Raw genomic sequence first — 14,282 nt, 5'->3', positions numbered from 1 at the left:
TTTTCTTTGTGGAGTAATATGAGATAAATTTTTATAAATTTAATGAATTTGAGGAAAATTAATTCTTTGGGGGCAAAATATATATTTATATTTATATATGCATGTACATATATACACATATACCTATATGTACATATACCTATGGATCAAGCTTGTTAATTAAGTTATTCAGATTTTTCATATCATTCTTTTTCAGTTGATATAAATCACTATTTTCCTAGAATCATAGCTCTTAGAACTGTAAGGGACTTCAAAATAATCAGATCCAGATAAGCAAAATATTGTTATCTCATGTTATAGTTGAGACATTGGAGGCACAGAAAGATTAAGTGATTTGCTAAAAGATACACAGCTAATGAATAACAAAATGAGAATTAGAAATATAGAACATGATAAATATAATTAGCACTACTGTACGTTATATATGAGAGTTGTTGAGAGTAAATCCTAAGAGTTCTCATCACAAGGAAAAAAATTTTTTCTTATTTCTTTAATATTGTATCTATATGAGATGATGGATGTTCAGTAAATTGTTGTGATAATCATTTCGTGTTGTATGTAAGTCACGTCATTATGTTGTACACCTTAAACTTGTCCAGTGCTGTATGTCAATTATATCTCAATAAAACTGGAAGAAAAAATTGAGTATTAGAGCCCAGGCCTTTGCAGTGAAACTATAAACAGGATGCCTGTCAGGGAAGGTGTCCATTACCCTTCCTGTGTGAAGATAGATGGCATTAAAAATGTAGATCAATGTTATATTCAAGAACTGTTGTTACTAATTAGAATGTTGACTGCATACTCAATAAGATGCCTGTGTGTTTATATTTACCTAGAAAAGTAGAAGGTGAAATCTTCACATTGGAGATGCTACTTGAAGATTTTAAAAAGAAAATTAATAAAGGCAAATACACTTCAGCTGTCTCTCTTCCCGTGAGTTCTCAAATCAACCTGGATAACTTGTCATCCACATCCTCTCCATCCTCAAATGAGGTAATATAGCAGCCTACAGCCTAATTTCATGCCAAGAAAAATGGTTTTTATGTATTTATAGAATCCTAATTAATGGAATCACTGAATTCTATCTTAACATTTCATGAAAATTTAACTTTCCAAAGGCCTATGAATCATATTATTTAAAGTGGAACCAGCTTTTAAGAATTAGAAGCTATTTCAAGTGTTGGTTTTTGAAATATCTTATTGGTTTAGGATGTAACAATGCAGCTTAAACTGATGAACTGCTAAAGAGCTATTTCTTCTGGATGAATAGTAACATTTTTTGTAGATCTTGCATGCCTGGAAGAAATAATTTTTCTTCTTAATAGTTTTGTACTATTTCTGCTACATAAAGAATAACACACTCAGTGAAAGAACCATTTCTCATGAGTCCACTTCTACATTTTCTTTCTCTCAAGTTAAATTCTTTTGGATTGTCTACATATGCAAAACCAGGAATTCAAATCAATTACCAGTGTCTTTCTATAGTACTTTTTGTAACCTCAACTATCAGAACATTTCAGAATACATGAAAATTCTGACAAATGGAATCATCTGGATAATTGCCTTAAATTGACTGTATTTGAAGACACAGCCCATGGCTGTTATTCAAAACTTGAATAGGTTTTTGTCAGAGTTTAGGACAGGATATTGAAGATTATATAAATGTTAGCCCTTCCAAAAAAGTATGTTTGCCTCCTCAAAAATCCCATTCATTCAAGGCCCATCTTCAGAGTTAGCCCACTAACTCTGAAGGTTAGTTATATAACCTTGATGCATAGCCGCCCACTCCAGGCAGGATTCTTCATCCCAGCCTCTGTGCCCCCATAGCATCATGTCTCATTTGTCCTTGTGCCTTTGTACCCATCTTTGTAGCCCGAACAACTGACTGAATGCCTGGTATAGAGTGAGTACTCGGTATAGTAAACTCTGCACCACTGTGGATTTAACAAATGATCCCCAAGGTTCGCAGCTGGTTCTCTCTCTAGTCCTGAACCGAAATTAGCTTCAACATGGTGTGAGTGAGCCTAGTGAGGCAGCCCAGGCTCCTGTTCAGCACTCCCCTCAGGTCTGGGTTCGCCCTTCTTAACTGGTCCCAAGTGTATAGCAACTGTTGTGAGATGATGAGGACTCTATAACTTTGTGATAAATAGCCCTGAAAAGAGAGTCTACCTCTAGTATTAACCATTCATTCGGTAAATATTTCTTGCTAAATGCTAGGCACTTTTCTCGGTATTGGGGATACAATATAAACAAGGCAGACAAACCACCTGCCCTCAAGATGCTTACATTTCCATGAGGGACACATACAACAAACAGATAAAATTAACGTGGAATTACAGAATGTTAAAAGTGCTATGTAGGTGCAAGTAATAATGCATTCCTTAGGACTGTGAAGCCAGACTGCCTGGGTTCAAATATCAATATGAGCTCTGTCATTAATCAGCTTTGTGACCTTAAGAAAGTTATATAAACTCTCTGTGCCTCAGTTTCCTCCTGTATAAAGTGAGGATAATAATATCTGTCTAAGCTTCCAACTCCTTTAGCAAAAAGTCTTTGCAAACTGTAAAGGTCTGAGCCAACGGAACTATTATGTCTACTATAATTTTGTCATTATCATTTTAGACCCAGGGGTTTTTAATTCCATTATTTCTAATTCCTTTATAATGAAATATCTCAAAGCTGGCCCCCAGACCAGCAGCATTGGCTTCACCTGGCAGCTTCTTAGAAATTTTAATGATATTATTAGGACGTTTAAATGAGTTAATATACGTACTTAAAACAGGGCCTGGCTCACAGTAAGCACATTACCTGGGTGTTAGGTACCGTGACAATTAGGTGATGGGATATGACCAAAAGTAACTCACAGTGGGAGGGTAGGGTCAGAGGTGAGATCTGAATTGAGTACTGGGGGATAAGAATGAGGTAGCTAAGTGAGGAGTCCGGGGAAAGGGACTCCAGGCAGGATATGATGCTGCCTTAGGTGTGGTGTGGAAATGCAGAACCCATTTTGAGTCACCTCCTGTGCAACAGCAGCCCTAATGGCAAGTCCCTCTATGCGGCTCCCCAGTTACCCAAGGAGCACCCTGGCCGTCCTGCGTGGCGCCGGGGCCATGTGGGTGAGAGGGGACAGGGCGCCGCCCCCACCCCCCACCGGCACAGACACAGGAGGCCCCCTCTTCCGAGGAACTTGACAGGCTGGTCCCACAGCTCAGCAAAGAGGGCAGCGACGGGCCCCTCCTGAGGGTCCGAGAAGGGAGACGTGGACTTGGACCACCGCTTCCACCTCCGGGAGCCTGGCTTCCTTGGGGGCCCTCTCTTCCGTAGAGACGCCCAGGGGAGGGAGGGTGGGAAAAGGGCAAGTGGTCACTTGGTCCCACTATCCCAGGAGTGCTGAAATTAAATTCCCAGTGACTCTTCACCAGATTAAACAAAACCCAAATAATCCCCCAAAGTGGGGCGCCCAGGTAGCTCAAGAACTGACTCTAAAATTCAAACTGCTTTTTTTTAAAAAAAAAAAAAAAAACTAGACTAACCAGATCAAATGACCATGAGGTTGTCTTCGGCTTCCGGAGTAACGTCCTGCAGCCCCGTCCTGGCTCTGCTCAGTTCATTGCCTTGGCTCTTTAACCAACCAGTATGGCTGAACGTGACTCTGAAATTGGCATAATTAAGATCACTTGGCTCTTATACTAACCGGCGCCCTGGGTGTTAGTGCTGGTGAGAGCTGCCTGTATTGCTAACCCTCTCCACTCTTTCAGAACTCAGGAGAAACCTGCTTGAGGTACCTGTTCTAGATCAGGGCTTCTGCAACTGCAGTCTGCCGTGGACTCACCTGCAGATCTTACTGAAATGCTGGCTTTGATTCGGTAGGTCTGGGGTGAGCCTGCAATTCTGCATTTCTAACAAGCTCCCAGGTGATGTCAATGCTGCTGGTCTGGGGACCACACTTTGAGATGATTTCATTATAAAGGAATTGGAAATACTGGGATTAAAAGTCCTGGGTCTAAATTAATAATGACAAAATTATAATAAGCAATAAACAGTAATAATTCTGTTGGTTTGGAGTTTTGCTGTTTGCATAGACTTTTTGCAGAAGAAAAATTGGAAGCTTAGAAAGGTGAAGAGATTTGCCCAGTGCAAATGACAGGAGACACTGGATCCCAGGTCTCCCAGTTCAGGCGGAGGGCACCCCCCCTACATTCTGCTAATGTAAATCTGCCTTAACTGTGAAGTGCGGAGATACTCCCTGAAGGCCCAGAAGTAATAAAAGAAAACACAGGGGAAAAATGAAGCAAAAAAAACCTCATTATTTTTTAAATTATAAAAGTGATACAGGCTTATTGCAAAAAAATCAGAAAATAGAGAAAAGTATACAGAGGAACATTTCACTGACAGAAAAACCATTGCTAATATTTTAGGGTATATCTGGTCTTTTTTTTTCTCTGATACACATACACATTTTTACAAAAATGGGATCATACATGTATTGGGGGCTTTTTTAAGAATTTTTGATGTGGACCATTTTTAACGCCTTTACTGAATTTGTTACAATATTACTTCTGTTTTACGTTTTGGTTTTTTGGCCGAGAGGCATGTGGGATCTTAGCTCCCCGACCAGGGATTGAACCCGCGCCCCCTGCATTAGAAGGTGAAGTGTTAACCACCGGACCGCCAGGGAAGTCCCCATACATGTATTGTTTTAGGATATGCTTTTTACATTTAACATTATATCATGGGCCTCTCAAAAGTTATTGAATAAACCTACAGCTTCATTTTTAAGGACTGCACTGTATTTCATTGTATGGGTGTACCCTGATTCATTAAACCAATCCCTTATTGATGGACATTTAGTTTTTTCCACTTCTTTGATATTAGAAACACTGCTTCAGTAAAATCATTTTATATGCAAACCTTTGGCCATAGTTGATTAGTTCCTTTGAATAAAAACCTAGGGTTGCAGTTAATGGTTCAAAAGATACACAGGGAAAATTTGGATAAACTGGCCTTTAGCAAAGTGGTGCCCACAACAGTGCCTGGGAGTGAAGGTGCCTTCCAACCTGAGCCAAACCAGGGTATCTGTTTTCTTTTTCTCGCCAACCTTTGCTAAAGTGATAAAGGAAAACTGATACCTCATTGTGTTAATTTGTATTGCTTTGACTATTTGTAAAATTTACCCATTTTCATATGTTTCTTGGCCATTTCCACCACCTCTTTGACAATGTCAACATTTCAACTAATGTTTGCAAAACTGAAACCACAGTAAATCTTTTTAAGAAAGGCAGACAACTTGAAAAATAGTAAGAGCAAACACTGTTCAGGATGAAGATTTTCATCATACAAAGTTGCTCTGACAAGGGCACGAAGGAGCAGTAGCTCTGTGGTTAAGGACACAAGTGTACGGGGAAAGGCTCAAATGCCAGCTCTGCCACTCACTCTGTGTGACCTTGACGAGCTGCTTAAATTCTCTGAGCCGCAGATTATTCATCACTAAAATGGGGACGACATGCCAGGATGGTGGTAAGGAATAAAGGAGGTGATATGAGAGGTACTTGGCACAAGGAGCAATCAACAAATGGTTGTTTTTATGAATAAGAAAACACTGAAACCCTCCAAAAAATTAATGGATAAAAGATTAGAACTGAAAGTCACAAGTAGGATATACAACCAATAAATAAACATATGTGGAAATGTTTATCTCCTTTAATAACAGAGGAAATGTTAACACAGGGAGCCACCCCTACTTTTTAAATTAACAAGAACATTTTCAAGGGATAACTCCTGATGCAGAGGAAGGTGTAGACAAACGAGCCACCAACGTTGATGGCGGCTCTGTAATTCGTACAGCTTTGGTGGAAAGAAATTAGGCCACACGTATCATCACACAAGCACTTTCACAACCTTCGACCCAGACATTTCCTAAGGAAGTAATTCAAAATATAGAAAAAGCTGTCTGTACAATGATGCTTATTTCTCACTATTGTTTATAATGGTGAGAAAAGTACGTTTATTTTCTGTTTACATAAAGGGTAAAACCATAGTAAGGGTGGTGTCAGCCTTTTCAGTTCCATAGTGTGATTTTTTTGTGTGTGTTAAACAGGGACATATAAACAATCATTGAGGCCTCTAGATAGTCCCTAAACCTTGTTTTAATTCATAGTTGAATACATTGCTTTGGAAAGGCTTTTAGATTCTGCTAACCAGTGGTCAGATTGAAGGATTTAAAAATCATCTTAAATTGGTTCATCCTCTGGTGGAGCTTGGTGTAATTTGAAACTAAAGGAAAGAGAAAACAGGGTGGGGAGAGTATTCTCTCATCTGTACTAGATTTTTAAATGTCTGGAGAAGGAAGGAAGTCAAGGCAGGGTGGAAGCTTTCTTTCTCTAAGCCCCAGGCCATTACAGCACAGGCCCCACTGAGCCAGAAATCAGAGTGGAGTCCTGAGATGGTGAGTTTGGCGGGGTCCGTGCGGCTTGCTGGGCTGTGCCTGAGCAGCCGAGGGGTGAGTCACTTCCTCGGTCACATCCACATCTGTGTGTGCTCTGTGGTGCAGGAGGAGCCTAACAATGCTGCGGGGAGGCAGGACAGCACAGAGACGACCGGTGCAAGCTGTGCCTTCTGCCACCAGGTCCTTGAATGGTGAGGGCATCCAGCTGCTAAATTCCCAGGGTGGGTGGGAGCCGGTCCTGGGATAGTAACTCCAGTGAGGATGGGCATCAACTAACTGAACAGGTGCCAGCAGCCACGGGCCGAGTTATAGAATCGCAGATCTCAGGGCTGGACACGCAGCCCGGTCTCCCTCCCAACTGATAAATCCCTGGAGCAGCGGCTCTCAACTGCGGAGAGCATCAGCCTTACCAGGGCACTTGAAAATAATGCACATGCCTCAGCCCCACCTACTGTATCAGCCTCCCCGGGGTGAAGCCCTGGTGGGAATCTTTTTTTAATATTTATTTATTTGTTTGTTTGTTTATTTTGGCTACGTTGGGTCTTTGTTGCTGCGCGCGGGCTTTCTCTAGTTGCGGCGAGCGGGGGCTACTCTTCATTGTGGTGCGCGGGCTTCTCATTGTGGTGGCTTCTCTTGTTGCGGAGCATGGGCTCTAGGCACGCGGGCTTCAGTAGTTGTGGCGCATGGGCTTAGTTGCTCTGCAGCGTGTGGGATCTTCCCGGACCAGGGCTCGAACCCGTGTCTCCTGCATTGGCAGGTGGATTCTTAACCACTGCGCCACCAGGGAAGCCCAGGAATCTTTCTTTTAAATCTCCCCCAGATGATTCTGATAGGCCTCTTGGTTAAGAATCATGACCACAGCGTATGGAGGGTGGTTTGGCCTTTAGGCTCCCTTTGAACCTTGCCCATGTGGGAGATTATTATACACCATTGTGTAGCAGCTCGCAGCCTCACTACTCTCTCCTCACAATGAATGAAAACTTACCCTGTTGGGTCCCACCTCTGCCCCCCAGTGCCACCGGAAATAAGCCTAATCCCGTGTCCCAGGGTTTACTTCTCCACATCCCTCAGCAAGAAATCTTCCGGAGGTGACAAGCTGTAAATCGGGTAAAAAGCTGTAGAGGTGAAATCCTAAGGAGAAATTCTTAATGGTTTTGAAACACTCTTTGGTCAGCTGTTAGCCCGCGTGGATTCAGAATCATTTATTTGAAGCTTCTATCAGTCAGCAAGAGGCGCCTCCTCCAAGCTTGAGAGGCACTGTGGACTGGAGCCAAAGCTTGGCTAATTGACCTTAGGAAGGTGGAGAGGCAAGGAGGGAGGGGCTGTTTAGCCACCACTATTACCTGAACATAATGGATTCGAATAGAGGCAGATGACAAGGTCTGAAAGACTGAAGTTTCCTGTTGGAAAGCATGCCAAGCACGGAATGAGCACTTGTCATAAGGGTCCTATTGAGTTTCCGCCCTCTAAAAAAAGAAACAGCATGGTTTTGTGGTTAAATATCCGTGTGTCATCTGGTGTGAACCATTATTTTAAACCAACATGTCCATCATCAGCTTTGACTCTCCTTTCAATACAAAGGTCACAAATGATGCCAAATCCCTGAGTCATCCCAGATCCACTATTTTTTTTAATTGAATTAAAACCTACGTTTTGACATTTTTTTTTAGGTTTTAGTAAGCATAATAAAAATAGCTTGACATTAAAAAAACGTTTTGATTAAGCTTTCAAGATACTAAATATTTCTCTTCCAAATTCATAGTCTAGACCTCACAGAACCACTAAAGTAGCAAGACAGGGACTGGCGTTCTAGACTACATTTTCTCTTTTATAATGAACAAGATGGAAGGCAAAACACAACCAAGTGTAAAATCAGATCTAACAGTAAATCAACTGCTGGGGTGTGATGTGGCGATATGCATGATTCATAAATTGAAATCTTGGTAAACTATATCATCCCTGAGGAATTAATTGAACAGAGGGTTATATATACTCTTTACTCTTTTAGAAGATTAGCTCTCTCTCAGATGGGATGTGTTCTTTATTTAGCCTACTGATGTACGTACTGTTTGAAGGATATTTATATATATGCAGATAAATAACATATATACTATGTGTAAAATGCTTATCCCTTTATGTCTGATGCAGAATTTTGGATTTAAGAGTACACTTCAGCTACTTGGTCTTGTTGAAAAACTGTCTTCTCAAGTAGAACCGCCCTTAACTGTTTTTGGCAAGAAGATTTTAGTGCACAAAGAAGTTTAAAAGAGGCAGAAAAAGAAACTCATGTGTTGGACTAAACTCACTTGAGTGCCATCCAAGTTTTCCACTTTGGAGAGCAGATGTTCAAATGCCCCAGAGGAGGAGGGTGGAGACAGAAAATGAGGTGTGAGAAAATATGTGACTCATGAGGAGAGCATATTTTTCCAAGAAGAGGGAAAGGGCCTGGCTTCTCAGCCCCCAACCTCACAAACTCCAAGCACTGCGCCTCTCTCCACCAGCAGCAGGCCCAGGCACAGTGGGACATGCACACATTTGCAAGCAAGGCCTGAGGCTCAAACTCCATCCCCGGCAATCAGTCTCATTCCTGACTCACTGGCTACATCCAGGACATCTTGGGCTACATCCAGGATGTCTTGGGCACGGTGCCCTCCAGGCTAAGAATGAGCAATGTTCCCTAGGGGCTATTATAGTATTCCAGGGGCTGAGCTAGAGCTTTCTTAAGAATTGCTGTCAACTAAAATTCCTTTGGAGGAGTTAGAATTTCTGTGAAGAAGGGAGACAGAAGCTACAGACAAGTCGGAGGAAGTGTCCCGGTAAATGACAATCGAAGGGCATCTTTCTGATGCCCCCTGGTGGCCTTGCACAGCTAAAATTAACCCCACATGCTCTCACAGCCTTTAGCCCCGTAGACACTGGACAAAATCCACCTTGCTGGAATTTTCGGATCTCTCAGCTAGTGCTTATGGATCCAAAGCCACATGATCTGGTATTGAGATGTAGTACAGCTTCTTCCCCTGATAAGAACTGATTTTGAGACAATGAATTAAACTCCAAATTTTATAATTCCATACTTCAAATTTCTATATTGTTTATGTGTATCATGACCAGATATTATCCTCAGGGAAACAAAACAGATTTACTTTTAATGTTTGGTATGCATGTTCTTTTCAGGCCAAATTGAGCTGGGTGCACTTTCTCACGGGGAAGCTCTCAAACAGGCAGGCAGAGGGATAGCTGTGTTGAGGATGACATGCATCCTCCATCATTCCAGGCTCTGACATAAGAAATTTCACATTTCAGTTTTACCAGACCTCTCACTATCGCTATTAGCAGTATACTAAAAGTTTATGGGATTTTATGCACCTTTTTTAGGAAGCAAAAAATGGAGAAAAAAGGCCACAGAGGAATCAACCGTGGAAGGTTTCCTGTTGCCATTCAAGACAAGGCACGGCACCCAGACTCAGTTCTCGGTAAGTTGAGGGGTCTGGGGCCAGTCGTCATGATCCTCTCCTTGGGGTCCGCTCACTGCCAGCAGACCATGTGCCACGTCAAATAGCTTTACTTAGACTAGGGTGTTGCACGTTGGTTATTATTATTATTGTTGCAAAATGTAAAGAATAATGAATTGATTCAAATGACATGTGGTCAAGCAGGGTGAAAGTGCCCACACCTGTCTCGGCCTGGAGTCACAGGGCTCCGTGACTCAGTCACGAGGCGGCCTCAGTTCTGCGTGGCAGCCCCCCAGCATGACCCGTAATCTGCACCTTGGGAGCTCCCCCGCCACGGGACAGTTGCTGCTGACTTGTCCATACACATTTCATAGGAGCAAAGAAAGTTAGAGCGGGGAGCAGACCCAGAGAGCACCAGTGCATGGAATCCAATGAGTTTTAGTCATAGGGGCCCTTCTCCAAAGATAATTTAAGCAGAAAAACATCCCCTGGCAGGACTGCCCTGGGTGAGGAAGAGGTGGAGTTGAGGCCTGCTGGCTTAGGTAGCTCCTGAGAAGAAAATCAGCGGCCGAGCCTAATCGACCCAGTTTATACAGCAGGAAGCTGGGGGCCAGAGAGCTAACCAGGCTTGCTTTTTCCTTCAACTCAGTATTCTTCCTGTTATGTCACATTTGGTTCTATTTCTTCTCTGTAGATGACACATTTTCTAATAATAATAGTAGGTTTAATCGATCGAACACTTACTGTATACCAGACACCAGAACAGAGTAGAGATTTTCAAAGTGTGGTCAGAGGGCCCCCGGGGGGCCGTGAGGTCCTCTCTTTTCTGTGCAAGAACAATATTTCAACAGACTGAATGGAGATAGAGCTATAAAGTCCAGCTGCCTTCTGTTAAGCTAGATGTTTCAGAAATTTGCCAAAACGTAAAACACTGCCATTTTACTCACTGATTTTTTTTCAAAAATAGCTATTTTTCATAAAAAATGTTATTTTGTGAACATGAAGTGATTATTACTGTTTTTAAATGACAAAGTATTTTTTAAATGCTTCAGTTTAAAATTCTGAAAAAAAAAAAGCTGTGAGACTGCCCATTTAGTCTTAGGAAAATCTGAATGATTCTACACAGCAAAAATGACTTGAAATTTATAAATACCTCTCTACCAAGCCACATTCAGTTGACTGAATGTTGTATGACAGCTCTTCTCCAATGCAAGGGGAGGGTGGATTTTTACTACAGGTATAAAAAATTTCATATATTATATGACAAAAACTATAATAAGCAAAAGCTCTTTAGGGTTCTCAATTTTAAGAGTGTAAGTAAGAGTGTTCTGAAATTAAAGAACTGAGAATGGTTGACATATAGTGTACATCACTTGACTATCATAATACCCCTGTAAGGTAGGAATTATTATCTTTATTTTATAGATAAGTAAATGGAGGCTTGGAGAAATTAAGTGACTTGCCAGGGTCAAAGAGCCTGGTGTGTTATTTATTGCTGTGTAATGATGTATCCCAAACCTTAATGGCTCAAAACAACAAACATTTGCTATCTCATAGTTTCTGCAGGTCAGGAATTTGGGAGCCATTTAGCTGGGTGGTTCAGGTTCAAGGTCTCTCATGAAGCTGCAGTCAAGACGTTGGCCAATACTGCCATCATCTGAAGGCTTGACTAGGGCTAGAGAATCTGCTGCCAAGATTGTTCACACACATGGCCACTGGCAGGAGGTCTCAGTTCCTCACCATGTGGACCAAAAGGCTGCTTGAGTGTCATTAAGACAGGGCAGCCAGCTTCCCCCAGGCAAGTGATCCAAGAGAAAGACTGAGATGGAAGTTTCAATGTCTCTTATGACCTAATTTTGGAAGTTATACACCATCGTTACCACTTTATTCTATTTGTTAGAAGCAAGTCACTAAATTGTGAGTTGTTACAATCAAGGAGAGAGGAATTAGGCTCTATCCTTTGAAAAGCATGTTAAAGAATTTGTGGACATACTGTCAACCAATATAGCCAATAAGTGGCAGAGCCAGGCTGCAAATCAGGCCTGTCTGAACCCATGTCCTTTCTCCTGTACAACACAACCTTCCCAGGGTGTAGCTCCTTCTTCCTCTATTTGTAATTTCCTTGACTTCTGGATTAGAAGGCATTCAATGACCATTGACTGAGATTTGGGAAAGAAAACATCCTTCTTAGAGCTCATTCCATTTGTGATTTACACTTTGGAAGATAATGTTACAAATGAGTGTAATCATGAGTGCAGCAAGGCAGGTAGCATTGGCAGAAGCTTTGTCCCCAAGCCTCGTCTCTCCTGGAGCTAAGACGTTGCTTGGACACCCAAGTGTGATGTGCTCACCTGCCGGGCCCATGCTCCCACACTCTGGCCTAACCTGGAGAACTCCACTGCCCACAGCCTACCGAATAAGACTCAGACCTGCACCAGACACACATGCTCTCTACTGCTAGCCTCTCTGTGGTACAGATGAGGGCAAAGCTATGATTCAAGTTCCCATATGGACTCACGAACATGATGTGAGGAAAACCATCTTTCCAATTGCCTGAATGACAAAACACAAGCTCTTGGCCACCGCAGGGTCTAAGAAGAGAATGTGGATGTATCAGGGCTAATCTGGAAAAATAACTACAAATGCAAGATCGTCTGATAATTCAATGGACGAAATTCTCACAGATCCATCCATTCAGAGGACCTTTACTAAACACCTACATGTGCTAGGCAAATCTTAAGACTTTCCTATCAGAACTGTTTTCTATCAAAACATCTCTCAGTTGTCGTAAGGGGAGTCCAAATGTCACCCCTAGGATGGCAACCCCCCTTGGTAAATTTCCCCTTGGGGAAATGGAACACTTTGGGGCCTAATGCATACCTTGCACGATCAGAGCTCTACTCTCCAGAGCATATTTTAGGACTATAATAAAAAAAACTCACACTTCCTTTGTGTAACTTGGGCCTTTTCAGGTTCTGATACAGGACTCAGCTGCTATTCTGCTTCTGGGACTGGACTGCAGAGTAATAAATGTGAGAACTGCAGCACTAAGATTTATAACTCCCAGAGAGTCTGCGGTAAAGCATTATCTAAAGGTGAGAGTGACGGGGCCGCCTCAGAAAACAAGGCATAAATGGGGGCAGCTGTTGCTCCCAGGCAATGAGTTGTATTTTTAATCTTTTCTTTTCAGAATTTCATTACATATTCAACACCCGGGGACAGAATTTCTTTAATCACAGCAAAAGAAGTGCCTTTGCCCAGCTCTGTTATTTAAATGAAAATAAAAATTCTTCACCTTGTAAGTACATCTGCAAGATCCCATCTTTGTACACAACCTAATCTCCCTGCATGGGAGACCTACATCATACCAGCCACTGCTTCCATATGGGGAGCCCCTGCCCTGTTTAGTCTGCCGCCAGGTCTCTAGCACTCATCTAACACTTGCACATCCAGCCTGACACCTGGATGGCAAGAGGCTGGGCTGGGACTGGGAGATATGCAATCCTAGCAATAAAGGACTTTGAAAGTTACTAAGTGCTATACCAGTGTAAGTTGGTAACAAGTCATAAATATTTGCTGAACAAGTAACTGACTGAATAACTGCCACTATTATTGTTATTATTCAGAAGGGGCAAAAGCTTTAGATCTATCCCCACTAAAATTCAGCACATAAATAGACTATTTTACACTCCTTAAACATCATATTGCTAATTTCAATGCAAAATTTTGCTGTCTTTGGAACTAAGTAAAATCCCACAAACATTTATTTATAAAGATGAATAAAACATGGCTCCTTGGGCTTCCCTGGTGGCGCAGTGGTTGAGAGTCCGCCTGCCAATGCAGGGGACACGGGTTCGTGCCCCAGTCCGGGAAGATCACACATGCCACAGAGTGGCTGGGCCCGTGAGCCATGGCCGCTGAGCCTGCGTGTCCAGAGCCTCTGCTCCGCAGCGGGAGAGGCCACGACGGTGAGAGGCCCGCGTACCGCAAAAACAAACAAACAAACAAACAAACATGGCTCCTTCCTCCCAAGGAGTTTACAACCTATTGAGAGAAAGGAACTCCTACCCAAATAAGGAAAGTTCATGGAAAAATGTGATAAGAGCTAAGAGCACAGAGTGTGCTAAGGGAACACAAAGGAGGGAAGGGAACACCCTTGTCTTGCTTCTGAATGACAGCTGTGTCTGGTTCTCTGACATCCTTTCCTCATGGGTGAGTTCATACCTTCAGAGCGCTTTCTCTCCATCACTGGGGACAGGGCACCAGAGAGAATGTTTCTGACCTTTCACAACTGCCAATGTCCAAGACTAAAGAATGGTGTTTATCTGGCTGACCTCAGCTATGTCTCCCCTATTCACCCCCAGCTGCCAGATCGTCCAGTTGGA

General features: G+C 42.4%; 1 protein-coding gene across 1 annotated transcript in view; it reads left to right on the top strand.

Moving 5' to 3' along the window:
• AKNAD1 (AKNA domain containing 1) overlaps positions 1 to 14,282 on the top strand; it is a gene marked incomplete at both ends in the record, with an annotated part of 32,873 nt that overhangs the window by 15,513 nt on the left and 3,078 nt on the right. The window contains 5 exon segments of the mRNA XM_079939959.1: positions 837 to 993; positions 6,551 to 6,636; positions 9,821 to 9,918; positions 12,870 to 12,992; positions 13,088 to 13,195. Coding sequence (XP_079796085.1) covers positions 837 to 993; positions 6,551 to 6,636; positions 9,821 to 9,918; positions 12,870 to 12,992; positions 13,088 to 13,195 — 572 coding nt within the window.

This window comes from Stenella coeruleoalba (assembly GCF_951394435.1).
Source record: "Stenella coeruleoalba genome assembly, chromosome: 1".
Taxonomy (NCBI): domain Eukaryota; kingdom Metazoa; phylum Chordata; class Mammalia; order Artiodactyla; family Delphinidae; genus Stenella; species Stenella coeruleoalba.
This window is presented reverse-complemented; position numbering and strand designations above follow the sequence as displayed.